The sequence below is a fragment of the Polyodon spathula genome, chromosome 21 (genome assembly GCF_017654505.1).
Source record: "Polyodon spathula isolate WHYD16114869_AA chromosome 21, ASM1765450v1, whole genome shotgun sequence".
Lineage (NCBI taxonomy): Eukaryota > Metazoa > Chordata > Actinopteri > Acipenseriformes > Polyodontidae > Polyodon > Polyodon spathula.
In genome coordinates, this window is record NC_054554.1 from 2,565,234 (window position 1) to 2,588,022 (window position 22,789).

The following is a 22,789-nucleotide window of genomic DNA, read 5'->3' on the forward strand; positions in this document are numbered from 1 at the left end:
TTTAGCAAAGAATAGTCCCGGTTGACAGAAGTTACCATTTCAAATTCCGCATGGGAAAACATGATAACAAATGAATGAGGCAGGAAGCAATTTCCCTTTTACCCAGAGCATGATACAAAAGAGTTTCATTTCGGAGAATTATACATTTACTGGGTGAGACTGTATCCGTTTTACCTCTCCACTTATCTGCAAGCTAATTGATAGGAAGGTAGAAAATGTGCACGGTGTATTAGTGTTGTCTAGTCTGTTTTAATAATCTATCGCATGGATTTCCTGAACTCCTTAGAAGTACCATTGCATTGATACAGGATTGCTAATGCATTGCTACCTAAGATCACTGGGTTGCAAAGCACATGGGAAAAGAAGCAGTAAAGCAAAGGCGAATTAGGTATGGTATTAGTACCCCCCCCTTCTTTAATGTGCACAACACTTCAAGAGACAGGACACGTTACAGATTCATGACACATTTTTTTTTATTGTTGTTGTTTGGTTCTGGACAGATGACTCTGTGAAGGAAGGATGTGAGGCAATGCAAAGAGTTAACAGTGCTAGTAAAGGCTCAGCAGGGTCAGGGTTTCTTAGCCATGGCTTACAAAAACAGGGGTGGGATGGTCCAGTCACTGGGTACCACACTGCCACCAGCAACAGTAGATCGATAGACAAAGGAAAATAAAGTGGCTTAGCGAAGCATTGTCATCCCAGCCAGCGAGTGGATTGGTGTGCAGCTCAGATGTGACCTGCATGCCTGCCTTCCTTCCAGACAGAAAACCATGCCTCTCAAAGTGGTCTGCTGTGACCCCAGCAAAGGGATTCCTGGGTAACTCGGAACCTCGGGCTAGCACGGGTCTCCAGTGGGCTACTAAGTGGAAGGAGCTGTGACAGGGTTTGACGTTGGGTTACAGCAGGCAAAAGTGCTACAAAATGAACTGAATTCCAACATCATGCCTTCAAAAAGCGATGCCTTGTATTAAGAAGTGACCCCAATCAGGAATCTGTAACACCCCCCCCCCCAACTTCGCTGTTACTCTGGATGCTGTTTCATTATTTATTTTAATTTTTTAAAAAAATTTCATCACCAGAGCTAAGAGATACTGTGGAAATGATTCATTCCACTTAATTAGGACCTTTTAATTAGCACAGAGAGTTCTTTAATTAAAACGGTCCCCTGACAATGCAGATCACTGACGTCTGTAATAATTGTCTGTCACAGTACAAACTTTTCTTTGCTCTCCCTCCCTCCGCTCCAGGATTTCAGGTGGTCTCCATGCGCCATCATATTAACAAGAGCCAGAGAACAGAATCCCACCTCTGCTCTGCGTCATTTAAAATCACCTCTGAAAAATAATTTTTTTTTTTTTCCTCTCTCATTACAGGATAGTTTTTTAAAAACCTTTCTGATCACCCGAGAAGAAAACAGCACTTCTATATACACGTGTTTGAAATTGAAACACCCTTTGATTAATTTTCTCATAATAATAACATCAACAACAATAATAATTATAATAATAATAATCAATATCATCTAAAAACTACTTTTTTTCCTCATTGAAATTGACCAGAAAAGAAACTATATATATATAGTTAATTAATTTCCCCTCTTGCTAGTAGTATCTCTTAAAAAAAAAAATATTTACAATCATTAATTTACAACCAATGGTCTTTCACAGTCCGATAATAAGTCCTTTTAAATCTAAAAAGCACAATAAAAAGTCTGATAAAATCCATCCTCACATGGCTGCCAGCTGTGCCAGCACCATTTGGAAGTGCTGCGTGGTGTTGACCAGGTCGCGCACCCTGTCCATCATGTCCTGGGCCGCGGTGGGCGAGGGGTACTGCAGGGCGGCACTCTTGGTGCTCACCACAATCTCCTTCAGCGTGTCGCAGAGCAGGTTGCTGTGCTGCGTCACCTTGCTGCGGATCTCCTGCGCCTTGGCCTGCCGGGACAGCGTGTCCCCGATGAAGACCAGCTTGTGCGCGCTCAGGATCACGAACTTGCTGTGGGCCACGAAGATCTTAGGCGGCTGGTTGCTGGTGATGGAGGTGTAGAAGGCGTCGATGGCGTTGGTCAGCATGGTGATGTTGGCCTCACACTGCTCCATGTAGAAGAGCAGCAGCTGCTGGTCTCCGGGGCTCAGCTTGCTCCTCACCTGGGCGTAGTGCGTCGGGGGTGTCCAGTTGGAGACATCGTTGTCGATGGGCCGGCTCACCTCCTGCTCCAGACGCTCAAACTGCTTCAGCTACGGGGCGGGAGAGGGAGAGGGAGAGGGGACGGGTCAGTACACAACACAGTGCAAGACGCAGAGCCAATATGAGCTTTATGGAGGTGCCTGCTGTCTATTCGTAAATATACCTTTGGTGTTCTTGCCTTTGCTTTCCACTTTGAAATGAGCACTTCCAAACCAATCAATCCATGTCTGGTTTTACTATGAGTTTAATAAGACACACCCAGAGCTTGTTGCCTGCACACTGTGGCTAATCAAGTCCGTTTTAAAACCTGGAAAGGGTGCAACTGTTATGCAACAGGAGTCTTATTTCCATCCCTGCAATAAATAAATCATGAAGTCATAACTCTTCTGTATTGCAGCTTTTCGGTCATAGGAATGCGCGACAACACATATCGTGATGAGCATCTGCTCCCCTTTAATGTGCTTATATTAGTGTGCTACCCGTATAGCAAAGCTGTGTCCTTATGCCAGCTGCTAATTTGGAGCTCAGCCAATGCTTGGCATTTTGAAGGGTTCTTCCTGCACAAATCTGAACATGTGGGCTAAGCCTGTGAGACACAGGGAGTGCCTCAGGGCAACCCCTTCTCAATGCAGTGCTGAAACACAGCCGCAGCACACTCTGTGACTCATCATCCTCATCACAGCACGTCACACCTCAGACTACTCCTGCTGCACACAGCCAGGTGAGACCAGAGCCGCAGCACGCTCTGTGACTCATCATCCTCATCACGGCACGTCACACCTCAGACTACTCCTGCTGCACACAGCCAGGTGAGACCAGAGCCGCAGCACGCTCTGTGACTCATCATCCTCATCACGGCAAGTCACACCCCAGGCTACTCCTGCTGCACACAGCCAGGTGAGACTAGTTCTTACCTGCTGCTGCTCCAGCACTGATTTGCTCTGCCGGATAATGTTTCCTTTTTCTAGCAGCTTCTTCTGAGTCTTTTCAAACTCCTCTTTACCCTTAAGAAAATAAAAGAAAACATGTTTTATTTTGTATTTCTTTATCTGCAAATAAGAAACTATAAATATATAGCAGAGAGTAAGGCTCACCTAGTAATTACAGAGCGCCTAACCCTAACCCTATGCCTATCCCTAACCCTAACCCTAACCCTAACCCTATCCCTAACCCTAACCCTAACCTACACTAAACTGTAGCCTTGTTGGGCTTCCCTCCACATGGTAACTTAGCATTTTTCCCATGCTTCCCATAGTATGTATTTACCATTGCTTACCCTGTTTCGCTGTGTTTTTAAATATTATTTACCATACCTCTATGGGCTTTACAACACATACCTATTAAATATGCTTTCACTATGCTCTATTATGCTTTTACTATGGCAAGTTTTTACAAGGACTGTCTTGGTAGATTTATCAGTTATACATCAATTAGGGGAACATTCTTATCAGTTCCATATATACTTCTAGTGACTATAAAGTAATTACATGGTCCATATGAGTAAGATGTATATTGAATATCGAAACATACACACATACAAAAATGACAAAAATCCATCGTATCAGCCTACATACATAATTAACATACACACCATGTCTTCCATTTAAAATAATTGTATCTACTTTATTTACACTTCAACATAGCAGTTTTTTACAAAACCAAGAAGAGAAAAGTGCATTAAAATAGAATCACTTCTTATATTTTTCTTATATTTTATATTCAGACCAGCATTTTGTGAGGGCAATTTAAAAAAAAGTCCTGGGCTGTTGGGATGCTTTGTGTCTGTCGCAGTTACACATGCTACCAGTAGGTGTTACTGTGCACCACCTGAAAAAGCATCAATAGAATGAAACTTCATGTGCATGTGTGTCTGTGTGCACAGTACTCTGTATATGAAAAGAGAAAAGAATGCAAGCGGGCGCAATGCTCATGAAGAGACCATGTCCTAAAACGCCAGAAGAGCCATGCAAGGACAACCTGCCGCCCACCATCAACAAAAGCCAATAACTGAAACCTTACATACATGGAACATGACAAAAAGGAAAAGTTAAAAGCATTGTTCTGCTGAACGATGAAACTGTAGGGAGAGGGGGACAGAGCATTGCACAGCTACACAAACAGGCAGTGAAAACTGCACTCGAGCGAGCGCATGGTTACATCTGACAAACAGACGTCTCACCATGAGAGTATCACAATTCACTGATACACTATGAATCATTACACCCTTACTAACGCCAAGGTCTAAAAGACATGTGTGTGTGTGTATAACAGGGGAGAAGTCAAGGCTTTGTAAAATGAAGATCAGGTCAAATAAATAACCAACCTGTAAATGAACATAGTCGTAATCCTCCATCCAGCCCTCTTCCGTGTTTTCGTACTGGCTGTCCGGGGACTCCTCTGCCATGAACTTTGGTGGTGATGGCAGAGGCCTCGACTGGATGTTGGCCTTCTCAGGGAGGCCTGTCTGGTAGGCCGAGACATTGTTGTTGTTGGTTACCTGGCCCACGTTCTCCAACCCTGCCTGAGACGCAGAGAGCCGAGAGTCTCCAAGCTGGGGCGTCTGCGGGGCCTGCTGCTGCTGCTGCTGCTGCTTTGTCCTTTTAAAAAGCAGAGAGGCGTTCCCGTGGAGGAAAGAAGCCAGCTGCTTGGTGTCGTCGGGGATGCCCCTGGAGCACATGACAAAGCGGTCCAGCTCGTCGCCCGAGCTGGGCTTGCCTGCTGCCAGCTCACTGAGGGCCCAGTTGCAGTTGTCCAGTGCCTGGCTGTGCTTTAGCAGTCCCTGGTAGCCCTCCTCCATCTTCTGCACCTGCTTTCCCAGCTTGGCTTGCAGCGTGCGGTCAGTGGCTTGACCGGCGTTGCTGACAGCCCCGCGGGCGAATTCCAGCAGGTCCTTCACCGAGTTCTTCACCCGCTCCACGGCTGACTTGATGCTCTGGAGGTGGGTCTCCATCTGCTCCTGGCTCCTCCAGCTGCTGCTAATGAAGGACATGAGGCAGGAGACTGAGCTCTCCACGTTGTGCTGGAGTTTGACCAGCACCTCCATGGCAACGTCCAAGTCCAAGTTCAGCTCCTTGGCCATGGAGGACTCCTTGACGGGGATGACATCCAGGGAGGAGGTGGAGAGGTTGCTCCTGGTGCTGCCGGTGCTGGAGGCAGACAGCCTCTTGAAGCTGATGGTCCTTTCCTCGGCCGAGGCGGGGTCTCGCACCACCTGTGGTGGCACGTCGTAGATGTAGTCGCCCGATTCCTCGCTTGACATGAGCTTGCTCCCCATTGAGGAGCCCTGGTGCTCCCTGGGGAAGTCGTACACGTCCTGGCTGCCGCTGGTCCTCCTCAGGCTGGCCGGGATGTCATAGATCTCCTGGGCGAGGCTCATGTCCTGGAGCTTCCCCGATAGGGGGGGCACGTCGTACACGTCCTCTGGGATGTGCTGCTCCAGCCCAGGGGGGCACTGCGGGAGGACCTGGGAGAGACCATGCTTGATCTCAGGGCTCTTCTTCATTTTCATGAAAGCCGGGGGCACGTCATAAGTCTCTTCTCTGATAGGTCCGTCCGGAACGTCTTTGCTGACCAACGGGGGGAAGTCATAAACCTGCAGGAGAAGACAGACAGGGATTAGAAAATGTTTTGATCTTTTTTTTTTCTCCCTATAATGAAAAGTGGGCTCTGAAGTGGGTTGCAATATAGTGGCTCACCGTTTGGGACTGCATCTGGCTGTGCAGGTTCTTCTCCACGCTGGGTGGCACGTCGTAGATCTCCTGGACCGTTTCCCGGCTGTTGGGACCCTTGACGGCCATCGGAGGGGTGTCATACACCTGTAAGAAGACACACGAAAGTGAAAGGTTAGCAGTGCAGCCAGCTATAGAATCCCATCTACTGTATCTGTCTGTTAACACTCCGGGGAAACCAATTAACAGCTTCTGATGTACAACCTCAAACACTATCAAAGAATAATGTGTGTTAATAGAAACGTGTGCACCGGAGAGCTCATTATACACTCTGAGAGAACATGTTCTTCTTCAGCGGATATGTGCCCTATTAAAACAATTCGGCTGTTTTTAAATTAGCTTCAGCAGACTGAACAGATTATGTATTATTTGCAGGGAAATGTTGTGTTGTTGTTAAGTCTGTCTCACTTGTCTTTCTGTGGGCTTGTACAGCATCGTGCAAATTTATTACAACACAGTGCTGCTGTATTACAAGGGAATACATGCATTATCTTTGTAAAAAGGGGAACAAACAGCAGTAAGAAACAAGGGGTAGAGACGCAGCATCATGTCTGAAACATTCCTGCTGAATACAACACACTGAACTGGATGTGAGTAGCACAGGCATCGTCCATCTCTGTATCTATGGGTCTGTCTATCTGCCCTGCTATGTATTTCTCTGCTTGTCAAACAGAATGGCTTTGCTTCCCCCCCCCCCCCCTGAAGAATTATTCTTGAGCTGCGGAAACAAGCACCGCATTCAGTCGGCCCGCTGAAGGAGGTCACTGTGATGACAGAAGCATTCATCTAACGTACACTGAAGATATTCACACCCGTTCACAGAATAAAACGCTCCTTGTCTCGAGCATTCCTTCTTCAAGACAGCAGTGCTGTCATGATAAGCAGGCTTGTTCACAATGGAACCTGCAGCGTTACTGAGCGCTGCTGGGAAAGGGGATTTGGAACAGCACTTCAGATCCAATAGAAACAGATGGTTCAATATTGTTCAATATTGCACTAAACTGCTTTCAAATGTAATACTGGTGCATTTACCAAGCTTAGCATTGTTCTTCTATGTGCTTGACCATGCTTTTTACCATGCTTTACTGAGCTTCCACTGTGCTTTACTACACTTTCCTACACACCTACGATGTTGTACTGTATAGTGCAGTAAACCTTCACGAGGGGGGAGCTCAGTATTGTATCAAGGCCGAGTTTTTTCTCCAGAGCACAATTTGCTCTGTTTTGTTCTGGGTGGAATAACATGAAAAAGAATACATAACAAAACCAGCTGGCCTAAGAATGAGATCTGGGAGTTTCTTGAAGAGCCTGGAGAGTTCATTGCAAGGAAGCAGCGTGCAGGCATGCATACTAACTGTATTTGTTGCTTGCCCTTTTAAACCTTCCCTATGTAAGGAAAGTGCATCTGAATCAAGGTGGAAGCTCTAAATCTTTATTAACACACTTAACGGTGCCCTTTTAGTTGTTTTCTCCAAATGAGCACATTAGCAATTCTAATTGAACCCGTGCATTAAGACATCATCTGCTCTGGAGGCCTTCCAGGGGCAAGGGGGCACTTTGAATACCAAGCTAAATATTTACCCTAAAGCCCTGGCACAATAGTGTGCTGCTTTGGAATGCTACCAGTAGCTGGGTTTCTCAGCCGGTCTGGCTCCACGTGCTTGTTGTTGGTGTGTTGCTTCACAGTGTGATTGCATCGATCTGACTGGCCCCTCCGTACAGCACAGAACTTTATGCCTTGCACTGCTACGCTGCAGTGGCGGTTTCAGTGTATGTTTGTGGTGGTTGTGGGCTCTGATATTTCTAAAACAAATGTGATTACTCCAGTTTATAACTGTTCCAGTAATGCCTTTTAAATGTATTTTTATATGTTTAGGTATTACTGTACTGAAAAACTGACTGTACCTTTTAGGATGGGACTTAGCTTTACAATGACGAATATAAAGTATTTATTTGTACAAGTAGGGTTGAACCCGATTTCACACAAACGTTATTTTATCAGATAAAGGAAAAAAAAGCAGAAAACAAAAGAGAAAATCAGAATGCTCATAAAAAGGTTCAAACAAGTCTACTATTCTTTTTAAATTGCTTGCGGGGGGGGGGGGGGGGGGGGGGGGGGGGGGGGGGGGGGGGTGGGGGGGGATTGTCCAAAAGAATATTCTGAACCTGATATCCCAGAGCGTATCCCTTTATCAAATATGAGCTGTTATGAAGGTATGCGGATATTGTTTCTATTTTCAGTAGTTGTAGAATGTTCTCTTTATCAGTGCACACACCGGGGAGAAAGGTTTTTTATTTCAAATCAAACCACCTGATGCGTGCGCCACAGAATCTCAAGGTCGAAATGAATTCTTTCGCATTTCAATGCAAGCCGAAAAAGAAAGAAGTTATTGTGATTGAAGTCGTCCTTCTCTGTGCACTTCACAAAACATCTGGAGACTTATTTAGAAGAGCTTTAAATATAGACTTTCCTTTTTGCTACTTGAGGCACGGCAGACAGCAGTCTGTGGATGAATAGCCTCTGTGCAGGACACTGACGGGAAGATGTCAGCTCTGTGTTAGGAAAGGCAAGGACCCTCGTCGTTTCCACTTGTGCAAAGACCATCACATGACAAGTGAATCTGGTGGTGTTGTCTTTGAATTATTTTCATATTCTAAGCTGATGTAAAACTTGTCAGCGCATTTAAAGGGGTGACAGTATCACAGTAATTAAGTTAACTAATCAAAGGTAAGGCAATTGGTTTTCAACCCTTTGTTGGTACTTCTGCTGTATAGGAAGGTTTATTGGTAATAGCCTAAATGAATCCACATTTGCTAATAGTGGATCCCTTTTTTTGTTCTTATGCAGTAATTCTCTGTCCAGCTCATTTATTTTACAGGAGTTACCAGTAAGTGTGGAGCATGCTCTTTATCAAGGTTGAAAAGCCCTAGTGAAATTCAGAGGCCTGCCTCCTCGTGCAAGAAAGTATAAGTTGCAGTGGGTGGAGCGTAGCGAATCGATTGGCACAGGCACATCAGCTGCCTGCAGGCTTTCCTGCTTTCACTTTCAGGGTGGGGTGTGCTGTACTAACCCATTGTGTTACTACTGATATGAAGAAACTTTACAGAAGACAGTTCACCACCACAAACGTGTCCAATTTTAAAAAGCTAGACAAGCTAAAACACAAGAGCACTTTCCCGTTTAAACACAGCCCTGCTTCACTATACAAAAAACAGCTCCTCTAAAAACAGAAAGAGGAAAAAATGGAGTCCCTCTTGAGAACAGACACGGAGCACTTTAAAACACTTAAAGATCAAATATTCATGGAGTGCAGTGCTTTCAACAAAATACATATGCTTTCAGCTGGCGCGTGTGCCAGTGTGATACCAAACAGCTCTCCTTGAGCTGGACCGCTTGAGATTTACTTCCATGTGAAATGATAAAGTCGGACACTTATATGTAGTTTTTTTAGGTCAGCACACAGTTCCTATCGACGCTCACATGCGGGGTCCATACAGCCTCTCATATTGACTCTCACATGCGGGGTCCATACAGCCTCTCATATTGACTCTCACATGCAGGGTTCACACATCCTGGAGCAGGGGCTCAGACTTAGGGCTTACCTCCTGGCTGTACTGGCTCACAGGAGCCCCCCTGGTTGGTGGGACATCGTAAATCTCCTGCCGAGGAATGTCATATTCGTCTTGCTCCGTCTTGCCGGAGTCGTACACGTAGACCTGTCCCACTCTTGTCGGGACTACCACCTGCAAAAGAGAGCGACACCGTCCAGTCAGCAAACCCTCCTGGACTGCCAGCGAGCCAAGCAACACCTTCCCTGCTTCAAGGGAGTCGGGCCCGGTTTGTAAGGGCCTCCACTCCAAAGCGCTACTCCATGCTGTTGTGACAGGAATGTGAAACTGAAACAAACCAAGTGTGTTTTGTAACATTTTCTAAGAATTTTAGAAATAGCGTTCTGGTGTAAATGATTTATGTTTACCTCTAGAAGTAGTTTACCTTTAGACCAATTTGGGGTTGAGTCCAAAGGGGGCATTGTGAGTTTATGATAATCTTCCTCCCAGTTCTGATATTGTACATTTTTTTACTATGCATTCTCAAGGCACAAGGGGTTGCAAGAGAGTATATAAGACATGTCAACAAAACAAAACCCAGGACAGAAACTGGCATTCACTGTCACTGACAGAGGCCAAAGATCAGCCGATGACAATGGAATGGATCTACCCTCTGACCCCCTAACATGGTGATCATTCCTGGGCAGGTCTAGTGCACTTGCCAGGGCAGCGTGGGAATGCTTGTTCAGCTATTGTCAGCGCTGCCTGCTCCCTGTGGAAACAGCTGAGTCATTTCAGCTGACCTTACTGGGTAAATAACCATTATTATTACAAGTACAGTGTTGAATCAATCTGGTGCCATGTTCACACGTTCAACAAAGAGGACAAGGGGACACCGGACTGTGCAAGCAGAAGCCTGTACTGCACAATTATACCCCTGGAGTCACCCTGCTGACTTGACAATCTCGAGTGTAAGATTAAGTTTAGGCTTAAGTGGCTTATTCCTTCCTTTCAGATGTTTGTTTTTTTTCGGCTAGCCCTCATATGATTGCCTTTTCTGATTAAAGGGTGCATTTCTTATCTGCAGGTGAAGGCACAGCTGTGAAAACAGCGCTAGGATAGAGGTGGGATTGCAGTGGAAGAAGAAAGAGTGCTACACTTTGTGCATTGGTACAGCACCCAACATCCAGTCTTCTATGAATATACTACCAAATACAGCTCAGGGATCTTACACCATTTCGGTCTTGTTAAAGTTGTAATACATCTTCATTGTACAGAATTAGACTGAAAACGAATCTCATTTAAATGAAAAAAAGACAAAGGTGTGGATTCATAGACCCTGGAACCCTTAGTGCGCTCAGGTAAGGTAAGACTAGTACAATTCGGGTCATTACAGCTCAGTCATGTTGGTAACTGCTCCGCTGCAGGGGATTATTAAAACAATGAAAGGAGTATAGATACTGAGAAGGGACCAGAGTTGATGAACTTTCCTCAGACAGGCTCCCTGAAGCTGCTTGCCCCTTTGAGACCTCCTGGAGGCAGATGTTTGGGGAAATTAGCATCATTTCAGGGATTAGATTTCTCCTTGAGGCAGAAATAAACAATGCATCCTTCAGGGACTGCAGTCTGTTCCTACTGCTTGGCATTTAGGGTTGGGTAGGGTATTGGTTATACAGTATTATTGAGCAGTGTAGCTGACATAAACTAGTCAGGTATAGAAAATCCACAAAAAACATAAGCTACTTTTCTGGAGTGCCTTCAAGAGGCTCTCAGGCAGGGCTTGAGCTCTGAAGATGAAATGAGGAAGCATGGCTTGCCTTAGGGTACCCTCTGGTGGCCAGCGGAAATTACTGGCCTGCAAAAAACCAGAGAGACAGCTGTCAGGCCCAGAGCTGCCAGCTCCCTTCCTCCTCCCCCTCCTCCTCCTCCTCCTCCTCCTCCTCCTGGCAATTCCAACATTACCACCAGCAGGCAGAGGGAAGCAGTGCTGATGAGATTAAGAGTGGAGCGTGTTTGTGAAACGCCTGATTTGTTAAAAGGCTTCCAAGGAGCCTCCAACAATAATTTATTAAAGCCACTTCCGTTAGAACACTTCCAGGTTAACCCTACCCCCCTCTTTTAGCTCAGCCCATGGGTCATCTCTATAACAATGATCTAGTAGTTAGGTGGTATGTGCACAGGAAAGCCCTTGATGGGTATGTCTCAGGTGGTCACTGCCAGTCAGTTTGTGCCAGTTCAGGGTAAAATGCAGTCATGTCTTTTCTTTATAATGTTAATAATTTACACTTCTAAGCTTTGCCAAGGTCAGTGGACTGTGCGAGCCAATTGCTTTTCTATCAGTTTCTATTTGAAAACAAAGCAGTTAAGTGCATTGAATCGGCACGCTAGGTACACTGGCAGGAAAGGGCCAGGAAAGGCCTTCTGCTTTCTTCTGCTTCCTTGCTGGCTTCCTTGCGGCCAAGGAGGGTTCAGTCCTGGGAGGTACAGAGCTGTGTATACAGACACCCATACACAAGGCAGTTTCAGTAGAAAACACTGCATGCAGCCTGCTAGCAAACATGAATCTGTCTCTTTAAAAAACATCACTTTGAAGGAGATTTACTCAGCGGAATAAAAGCACAAGTCAATTTGCTCCCCCAACCTAACAAAGATCCATTAGAAGTGCAGAAAATTCTAGCTCCCCTTCTAGCAGCAAGACTAATTCATTTCTTAAAGGCAGATCTTCTCAAAGCCATATAAAACCCTTATTACATACAGTATTCTGATGCTTTAATTTATTATTGTGCATTTGTTTGCAGAGTTACTTGTACAAACGATCGCTGGGTGTCTTTCAGCGAAGTGAATTTGAACCGGCACTGTATGCAGCTGCTGAATAAATAAGGGTTTGCTTATTGTACTCAACAAGGCGTTCAGCCCAACCATCAATCTCAGACAGCTAGTCGCACGCTAACTAGCAAGCACCCGGCACAAGTCTTTTTGACAGCATGTGCTTGCTTACATTGTGTGCAATGCAGTTGCTTTGTGAATGATGACATGTTGCATTTAGCTTTAGCCTTGAGTTATTAAACACTGTGCCTGGAAGAGAAAGGGACCTCTGTTTTGAGTCTGGACCTCTAATTTGAGTCTGGAAAAGCGACCGGCGTTGTGCTAGCTAATAAAGCAGAATTCACAGGCATTTCATATCTGTCACTGTGATTCAAGACTACTGAGCACCAGTTTAGACAGCGAAGAGAGGAATATGGGAGGCACCTAATACCAGAGTGCTTAATAACCCACAGGTCGAATCAGCTAGCTTTAAAAACTCAACACACTTGATTATGACACAGAAATCAATGCCCCTTTGTTAAATATTAAGCGCAACGTGACCAGTAAATACAGCTCTAATCTGGCAACTAAACCCGTACTGTATGTTTGCACTCTTGGTTTTGCAGTAATGGAGACAAGGTCAGGGAACGTGCCGTACAGTACATGCCGTCCCACCACAGGCAGTGTCTGTGAGATCTTCATGCTGTTTCGTTTGTTGAATCAGTTTTTATCAAAACGAGGTGCGCTGCAGCAGATATTGATCAAAGCCACGAGCATTTTCAGTCTTTATTAGATTCAAACAGAGCTTCAGTAATACACCTTGCTCTATAATCCCAGAGAAATGCGCGTCTTTAAAAATCTGATGTTTCTGGATCACGCTTCAGCACAGAAAATAAACAGCACAGATTATTACAGAGTGTTTGTTTGCTTTCTCGGTTCGCTTGTCCAATAACTGCACTGTCATCACCCAGCCCCTCCACAGGCTCCACTGTAGAAACTGCCTCCGATGCATGAGATGATGTCACACCTGGTTTGAATGGATGGGTTACTGATCCAAAACTGGTCCAAAAAAAGGTAAAACAGGCTCTGCATTCCCCTTCCGGAACTATTTGAAATATAATAAAGTCTTTGCTTTTTACGACACACAGCTGAGAAACCACAGCACTGGATCTACCCTGTACAAACATCCTGAGAGATACACGGTCCAGATGGCACACAGCAGTGCCAGGTGCCTCTCCAGACTATTGGCAGTCACCTGCAACGACCATAAAGTTACTGGCAGTAACAGTGTCACTCTAAACCAAGGCACACTTCTTAAGGAACTATACACAGGGAGTGAGAGACGAGCAAGGATGAGAAAGTGGATGAAAATGATTTGTTTTTGTGCTTGCCATTGCTTGAACTTGCTGACGTGCATCTATCTGTGTTTAATAAAGAATTCCACCTTCAAGTTAAAGAGGTTCTACTTGTTATCTAAACACTTTGAAATTGATGAATGATTGCTTTTTTATGATGACAATGCAGCTAATTTTAAATATACGGTTGTCTATGTTTAACTGGTAAATACAAGCAGTCTTTGCTAAGTGATTCATTCTTCATATTTATCACAGAGAGGCAGACAAGTAGCGCTATAGGGATGGATGGTAGGGTCTGTCAGTCTAGCAAGTTTTATACACCATTCTATCTGGTCTTTACATTGTCATTGTGAAGAATGGAAAAACATGTGTTTTAAAACCTATATCTGCATTTGGTAACAAGTCTTCCCTTCCATTGAAATCCCTCCAGTAAACAGTATTGATACATTTGCCTTTCAATATCTTTCTTCTTACTCTTTAGCAATCCCTACTCAGCTGTAGGGTCGTGAGGGGGGGGGGGGGTAAAGATCCAGATGCAGGCTTTGTGCTTATCCAGTGTTAATCCATTGTTGTAATTGTTTTAAACTGTTTTCAATGACAACCAGCAGGGGGTTAGTTCAACACCATAAGGCCCAGCTGTTGTATTTTAATAAAGGGGTGAAATTATGTCAGAAGAGGAAGGGGCGGGACTCTTGAAGAGGTCGCTACCCATCCCACCCCCAGAAACAAGGGGGGGGGAACCATTATTTAACACTGCTTTTTTCCCTGAGTGGATAGTGTGCTATTTAAAGACAATAGTGACGTCCTTGTGGCACCCCCATGCCTGACCGAGCAATAAAGAGCATCCTCCTGCCACATACCAACTGACAAAACACTAGAATATTGTGAGCTTTGCACCCCCTGGATAGCACACTATTCAATACCAAACCTGCTCTGGCTTCCTAGGAACTAGACTGAAGTAAACAGAAGCCCCCTGATTTTGAGAAGGGCTGTTCATTAGTCCATCTGTGTGTTTGTCCATTACCTAGGTATTACCTACTGAATACCTTTTAGTCTAGTGTGGTAGGGCTCTTCTGCTAGTTACATGGATGAGGATTTCTTATCCTATAAGATTAGATCCCCATTAGCAGGCACACATGGAGTGCTGGGAAGGAACGAGGTGTGCGGAACGACCTCACATGTTCTTAGGATCAGACGAAGTGGATTAAGTACAGACTCCGTGAATGGCGATCCGGTATTCTGTTTATCAAAGTACGATCTTTACCTATGTCAACACGCACACTGTGAACCGGTGATAGCTAGGACTGTCCTGGAAACGTGCAGTTCTGTGACTCCCACTTCCCGGGGATAATTACTGTGGTAACCTGACGATCAAGCCACAAATACAGACAGGAAGCAGCCTTTAAATAACGAAGGATTAAGGACATTTGCTATTTACACAAATATTTCAACAAATCCAGCTTTCTATATTGGCAGAGAATGGAAAATGTGGGTAAGCAAGTATGTAAGTAAAGGGGGAGGGGGGTGGGTGGAGAAGAAATCAAGACTTTTAGTTCTGAGTTGGTTTCTTGACCATTCAATCAGGCCTGGGATCAGATTACAGTACCTGACAGAATGTTCCTTTAATCAGCTGAGCTCCTCTCATTCTACTGAAATACCAAGGCGTCTATCAATGAAGTGCAGAGACTTAGCATTGTTATAATATCACTGCTCCCACGTACAAATTGCCCTTAGACACTTTATAAATAATGTCTGTGGAGAAAAGACACAGATGGATTGAGTGAGAGATGAAATCCCTTAGTAAACTGTGTTTTAAAGTGTACGTTTCTCGAACAACAGAAACCCTATTGGTTGGTTCTTGAAGTCCTCATAGAATTGTGCTAAGGAATTCAAACAAGTACAGACTTCTGCAATTTTACATGAATGGAATGCTGCCTTTTTTTTTTGAAGGGGAGACGGGGTTTCTTGAACCCAAGAAATGACAGGTGGCGATGCCAGTGTTAGCCTCAACTAGCCCCTTGGGCCACCATATGTGACATTCTGGAAGTGGCTCCTTTTCAATGGGCCAAGCTGTTCCCTTACTACAGGAAGGACAATAGGCTTTGTGTCAGATGGGGTGGAGGGTATTGTTCTACATGGAGTGCTGTGGTTTCTGCTGCCCCGTTTCCATCAGCGCTGTAAAAACAAACTGCAGAATCAATCTCTCTCCATCCAGACTGAGCAGGGACAATGCACCGACATTCACAACTGCTTCAAACAGCTCTCAGGTGAGCTTCTGAAAAGGGGACCCCGGAGTGCTGTGTGGAGCTTCTGTCAAGCTGTGGCTTCATGAGGGGGCGGGAAGTGTGCCTTAGCAACAGGGCTCCAGCCAGCAGGGCTAACTGCGTTGTGTTGTTACCTTCCTATCAGGATCCTTTGTGTTGTGCTGAGCGTGTGTAAAACTGAAAGTCAAGAAGATAAAGATTGAAGCTTATATATACGGTATATATACAGTGCATATAGTAAGTATTCGTAGGTTGTATAAATAAAAGGAAAACAAAATCCCATTTAAATGCATCAAGATTTCAGGTTGTAACACAACAAACTGTGAAAACGTCCAAGGGGGGTGAATACTTCCTATAGGCACTGTATATATATATATATATATATATATATATATATATATATATATATATATATATATATACACATACAAAATATGTATATAAAAAAGTTGACCTGAACAAAATGTTCAAACAAACAAGTGTTTTTGTTTTTTTGGGGGGGTATTGCAAGAACACTTCACTCCTGCAGCACATCCTTCAGACTGACATTCGTTGTCTGGATTGGTGACAAGGAAAAGGCAGGCAGTCTGTGCCGCTAATTCACAGCTCTCCACCTCTGTGCGACGGAGGCTTTGGACACATGACTGGCATTGCTGGAGAGGGTGTGCAGGACCCCTGCCTGCATCTCCACACACACCCAGCTCCAAACACTATTGCCTATTGCCTCTATCCCCCTGCTACAGCACAAAACAACACCCCTACAGTGTATAAGGGATGTCGACCGTGCAGACAGTTCATTCCACGAAAAAGGTACGTTTGTTAACAGTGATAATTCACTGTATTCTAAAAGTCTTCTAATATGATCATGTTAGTAGCAGAGAACAGGCCATAAAAGGGTTGAATAAAAGCTTGTCGCTCTCAAAATCAACACCACTCCCCCCACCTCCCATCTCTCTGTCCACTCCGTCAGCAAGACTTATAAATAGAGTATGATGTCATGCCGTCTCCCTGGAGACGTAGCATCTCCAGAACCCTGCTGTTACGAGTGCAGCTCAGCCAATCACAGGGCCAAATTATCAAAATTCTGTTCCATCAGGCCAGCAGCTTTCTGGAGCAGCGCAGTTCTGGCCTGACATGGTTTTGGTTTCTATTTCTGCATGTGGACTCTGACCTCATACGAAGATTGAAATAACCAGCCGTTACAGTCGTCCAATTAGGTTACACACTGTGTATAAAAATAACATTTTAGGCAACTGCAGTACAATGCTGTGTCATATCATTTCAGCCACTACAACCTCTGAATGCTTCTGTTGTTTGTCAAAAAGTATTTGGCCAACAATTTGTCAACGTCTCTCTGTGTTACTATAGTAAACACATAGCTCATTCAGCCTGCTATGAAGCTTACATTTACTAGCAGTGAAGTTATACCCTATAAAAGCAGACGGATGGACCAAGTCCAGTTTATTGGGTCATCCCAGCTCAAGTGGACCAATGGGGGGGAGGGGGGAGGGAGGGATTCTTGACTCCTTACGTCAATGACTTACATTGTTACATTTTCTTTAGTTTGAAAGCCCTTATCAACCCCTTTCTTGGAGTTAAAAAATAGATCAAACGTCTTCCAAATCTTTGCACACTTTAGACACGTTGTCACACCCTGCAGCGCTTGAGTTACACAGTTCTTGTGTCGTGTGCACACGGCCCCTACCCTGGAACCACAGGTATGTATTTTAACGCATCAACAGAAACCATAAATAGAGGAAACACGTCCCCAGAATGCAATCTGCTCGAGCTGGAATGACCCTGCGGCAATCCAAGCCTTGCGGGTTAAAAACAGGATCAGAACTCTCCCGGGGAAGGCTCTTCAAGAAGGACACTCACCCTCAGCCTACAATTACGTATTCCCTTGATGAAGGAATTTCAAGTGCAAATGACACAGGCTAGTCAAAAGAAATATATAAACCATGAGCTGCTGTGTTAAAGTCTCCCTCAATAATAATAATAAATAATAATAATAATAATAATAATAATACACAAGTTCTGATTCCTGCATTGCTGCCTGGGAGTCTAATAAGCAGGTATGGAATCCAAATTAAACGTTCCACCTGTCGTGCTTTCAATTAGCTCCCACTTTACTCTGTGGAAATTTGCAGGGCAACCCACTAAAGTTGTTAGAGATAACAGGCTTAGCAGGGTCTAAGCTACCCACTGTTTCATCTTTTGACCCCTTAAGTGCTGCTTATTTCTGTTTTTCAGAAATACAGATGGTCAGCATTTTTTTTTTTTTTACACGTAGTCCAGACAAGCAGTGTTAAACGGTACCATCACACAATACAACTGGCGCCTTAATGCATGAAAGCCCTTTGCTATATCGTGCCACCCCGCTACTTGCCTTAGAAACTCATGCACCTGATATTCCCAGACAGTAAGACAATGGTGGCTTTATTAATCTCTTGGAATAGCTGGTGTGTTCTGGCTGGGATGTAGACAAACACTTGGAAAATACGCCCCAATGTCAGAAATTCTAAAATAAGACCTTCGATTTTTAAAGAAAATATTCTTTCATTTTCTGTACATTGTCAACTAATTGTTTATTAGTACCTAACCAGTAACACTAACATGAAGAAACAACCCAGTTGTTTTCCCTAAACATATGCAGCACATCATTTGGTATAGCAGTCTGTTAGTTTATTTTCTTCTTCTTCAGCTAGTTCTGGCACAGCAAACACAAATGGGATGAGATTCACACACAGAATGAATTTAGCAGACACTGCCACATAATTGCATTTGTGAAATTCAGAAGGTGAACATGCTGATTGCTCAGCTCTAATTAGCCATGTCTCCAGATCAGAAGGGAACCCAGAGTCTTTGCTACTCAAGATGTGTTTGCTGTCATAGGCTTGCATTGTGCAGATAAACATTACAAATTTCACTGACAAATATTATGTAAAATATTATGTTTTGGTTCACATTCTGATATCTGGAGTGTAGTGTGGTCTCAAGTGATACATTGTGAAGTTTTCTTAATGGTCCCATTACAAGGAATGTGTGTTATTTTGCACGTATTAGACATTAATCTTGAATTGGTCTAAATTGGGCTAACAGTCACTAGGTCACTGTGCAAAGATTTTTTGTACTTGTCTTACAAAATTTACCAAAGCACTGCAGATTTACAGCTGCTGTACAAAAGCTGGAGGCAAAGGTGAAGCGGGTTCTTCTTCTTCTTTAAATGAGCATGACCGATTCAGCAAGGACATGAGCTAAAGTACGCAGGCTGGTTTCACAATCAGAGCCACCTTGCGCGGGACCTTTGCTCTTAATGGAGTTTAAAATAAAGTTAAATAAAGTTCTGGGCTGGCTCAACAGCCGTGTCACAAGCCTTCGATGACACTCCCCGTTCAGCGACTCCACCGACAGAAGTCTTGGGTAATCTCTTTGAATGGAGTAAAGTAAACAGCACATGGCCAGCAGTCTCTGGAGCCCTGCTTCGTTCAGCAGGTTCCATTCCCTCACTGGACCGCGGCCAGCCCTGGAGCTGCAGCACAGCACTTAGATTATTTATTGGCATGAGCTGCTGGAATATCGGGATGCTCCTGTCCTCCGCCGGTGTGCATGTGCAAACGAATCAAAGCTCCCAGAGCTATCCCAGAAAAAGCAACTATTAGGAATCCTGCCTGGACCACAGCCCTCTAGAATCTGAGCATTCCTGAACATATCAGATTTATTTTGTTCTAGGACTGATCCATTGCTGCAGAGGACCCACCAACTTACACTGTATTGGAAGAATTCATTACAAACTTAGTTGTACTCAGACTGGTGACCATAGCTACATTCATGAATGTCTGTAAAGCTTGTAATAAAAACAAAACAAAAAGGCTCAATTATAGCTCTTGATGAACCTGAACTTCTGCTGTCTATCTATCTATCTATCTTCTTTTCAATTGCTGGTGTTGACAGAAAACACACCACATGGTGTTTCAATGCCAGGAGTCAAATAAATCTGCCACCTCAAACTCTCCTTACTCCCAGTCCATAGCTCTCTCCACTGAGCTTCACGGCCTGTTACTAAAGATAAGCTTCTCCTAATCTCAAGGAAAACTTTTTCTTTCATCTCTTGCTGACCTACACTCTCAAAGACTATTACAACATACCTGCAGATTACACATTAACTTTCCAGGCAGCTATCTGTACGCCATCACTGAATTTCAATCAGAGAGCCGCTGCAGTATAAATGCAGAGAATGCTATTTGGAACTCAAGTGCTGTTAATTGCTAATCAGCATGTTCAGTGTGCAGTGTCCTTCAGCGTAAAGAAGGTTGTTTTGTTGTTGTGATTGTAACGATACATCATGTAAAGAAAGCGTCACAATTCATCAATACACAATGACTAGCTGCAACCATACCCATTTATATAGCAAGGTTAATTTCTATTGCAATTACATTGACCCTTATCATCCGCATTGTAGCCTAGAAGCTACAGACTAGACTATCTCTTGTTTAAGAGCTGCTTCCTTCCACTTGGGATCCAAAGATAGGCTGCAGTTGTTGCAGCTGCTCCCCCCACCCCCCCTGACAGGTTGCATCTGGTCATCCCAATTGTAAGTTTCCTCATGATACTTGAGTTACTCTCAAATGCATTTTAAGAAGAAACCTCTTGAAAACCTTGAATGCATTTTAAGAAGAAACTTGAAAAGTTCAAAAAGGGAATTATTTTTTAAATTCATGAACGCAGATGCTTTCCTAAAAGCCCCAGATGAAATTGTTAAGTTTTAGCCGTTTCTAAGTTTCTGCTGAACAATCACAAGCTGTTTGCTGGCCCTGCCTGCCCCGGGACTCACAGGAACCAGCATTGCAGCGAGGTGCAGGACAGGCAGTGGTGTGCACAGTACATGGAAAAGAGCGATAACTGAGTCACCTTCTCTTGTACTGCTGGCCAACCCAAGATCATTCTGGGAAAGAGTCGATAGCGTATCATTTGAGTATGTGACCCATTCGCCAGTTGACGATACTGCAAATCTTTCAACATGGTTTGAGAAAGTTGGCTACTGGGCTGCCGAGGACCAATGTGGTGTAAACTATCTTATCTTTAAATTGCATGTGTGTGTGTGGGAGGGCGGGGGGATCTGGGGGTTTTTAACACCCTGGCTAGTGTGTTAGATAAGCTGTAAAGGCTTCATTACTCGGCCAGCCATGTGTTAACACTTCCTCCATGATCTCTTGATTGTCATCATAGACAATGGAATGACTCAGTGGAGCACTTCTGTTACGAGAAGTCTAAGGGGAATGTTCCTATGTTTTCCTGCTGATTCTGAATGAAAACCCCTGGAAAATCCCATCCTTTGTAAAGGGTTAGCAAGGTGAATCTGCAGGTTACCATGGTTTTTTTTGTTTTTTTCCTATGCTTGGCTTTACGGCGCATAGCTATGCATTTGCCTGGGAACTTTGCATAAACTACAGTAGTAGACAGAACAGCATCACAGAGTCCCAGTAAACTGGCACTTAACACATCCACTTGTAGTTTACTTTTGCAGTTTAAACTGTGACCAGTTCAATCTATTATATTTATATTCAAATGTTCTAAAGCATTACTCAGCTTGGCAGTGGTCCAGAGCTGTTTCAACTGTAGTTGGCGGTTGGTAACTAGATGTAGCCCAGACGACTTGCAGGTGATGTCATTGCTACCTTTGAAAGAACAGAATCCCTGTGGCTACTATAGATGCAGGCTAGCAGCACTGAAGAGGGCAGTTAAGTTCTGAATCACTGCGGGGGTCCACAAGGTAATGCTTCAAAATACTACAATATAAAATAAATACATATTAAAGCAAACACTATACAAAGGAACAGATTTAAGAGGGCAAACTCGCCCAATGTGAGAAGGGCTTTCTGTGTGCGTATGCCATAGTTGGAATCCATACCCCTTTTTTTGGAAAGTTGCCCCATTTTTGAAATCGATAGCCCCTTTTCTGGCTAACGATAAGTCAGTCTGGGTGCATCTGGCTTTCTGTGCAGCTTTGCCTGAGCGACTCTGCCTGCATCAACTGGCTAGCCTTCAAGGTCAACACACACACGGGACGCCGGGAGCCAAAAAACACAAGGGGAGCAGCTGAGCAGCGCAGCCAGAACCGGCTCTCCGTCTGCTCTGTCTGCAGATCTGGTCACCACCAACATCAGAGCCATCGTATACATAATATAGGAAGAACCCTGGAACAGGCCACAGTCCTCTCACCCCCCCTCCCCATCCTGATCACAATGCAACCCTGGCATAGACCACAGTCCTCTCACCCTCCTCCCCATCCTGATCACAGTGCAACCCTGGCATAGACCACAGTCCTCTCACCCTCCTCCCCATCCTGATCACAATGCAACCCTGGCATAGACCACAGTCCTCTCACCCTCCTCCCCATCCTGATCACAATGCAACCCTGGCATAGACCACAATCCTCTCACCCTCCTCCCCATCCTGATCACAATGCAACCCTGGCATAGACCACAATCCTCTCACCCTCCTCCCCATCCTGATCACAATGCAACCCTGGCATAGACCACAGTCCTCTCACCCTCCTCCCCATCCTGATCACAATGCAACCCTGGCATAGACCACAGTCCTCTCACCCTCCTCCCCATCCTGATCACAATGCAACCCTGGCATAGACCACAGTCCTCTCACCCTCCTCCCCATCCTGATCACAATGCAACCCTGGCATAGACCACAATCCTCTCACCCTCCTCCCCATCCTGATCACAATGCAACCCTGGCATAGACCACAGTCCTTTCACCCTCCTCCCCATCCTGATCACAATGCAACCCTGGCATAGACCACAATCCTCTCACCCTCCTCCCCATCCTGATCACAATGCAACCCTGGCATAGACCACAGTCCTCTCACCCTCCTCCCCATCCTGAT

At 44.7% G+C, this 22,789-nt stretch overlaps 1 protein-coding gene across 2 annotated transcripts in view; it reads right to left on the bottom strand.

The window, feature by feature from the left end:
• Window positions 1-1,067: 1,067 nt before the first annotated feature.
• The window catches only part of bcar1 (BCAR1 scaffold protein, Cas family member), a 63,999-nt gene continuing 42,277 nt past the window's right edge, over window positions 1,068-22,789 (bottom strand). For both annotated transcript variants that reach the window (XM_041221576.1, XM_041221575.1), the window contains exons 3-7: window positions 9,519-9,659; window positions 5,883-6,002; window positions 4,511-5,779; window positions 3,102-3,191; window positions 1,068-2,237 (exon numbers count right to left, since the gene is read on the bottom strand). In XM_041221576.1, the coding sequence (XP_041077510.1) occupies window positions 1,728-2,237; window positions 3,102-3,191; window positions 4,511-5,779; window positions 5,883-6,002; window positions 9,519-9,659 (2,130 nt within the window). In that variant the 3' untranslated portion in view covers window positions 1,068-1,727. The remainder of the gene's footprint in view (window positions 2,238-3,101; window positions 3,192-4,510; window positions 5,780-5,882; window positions 6,003-9,518; window positions 9,660-22,789) is intronic.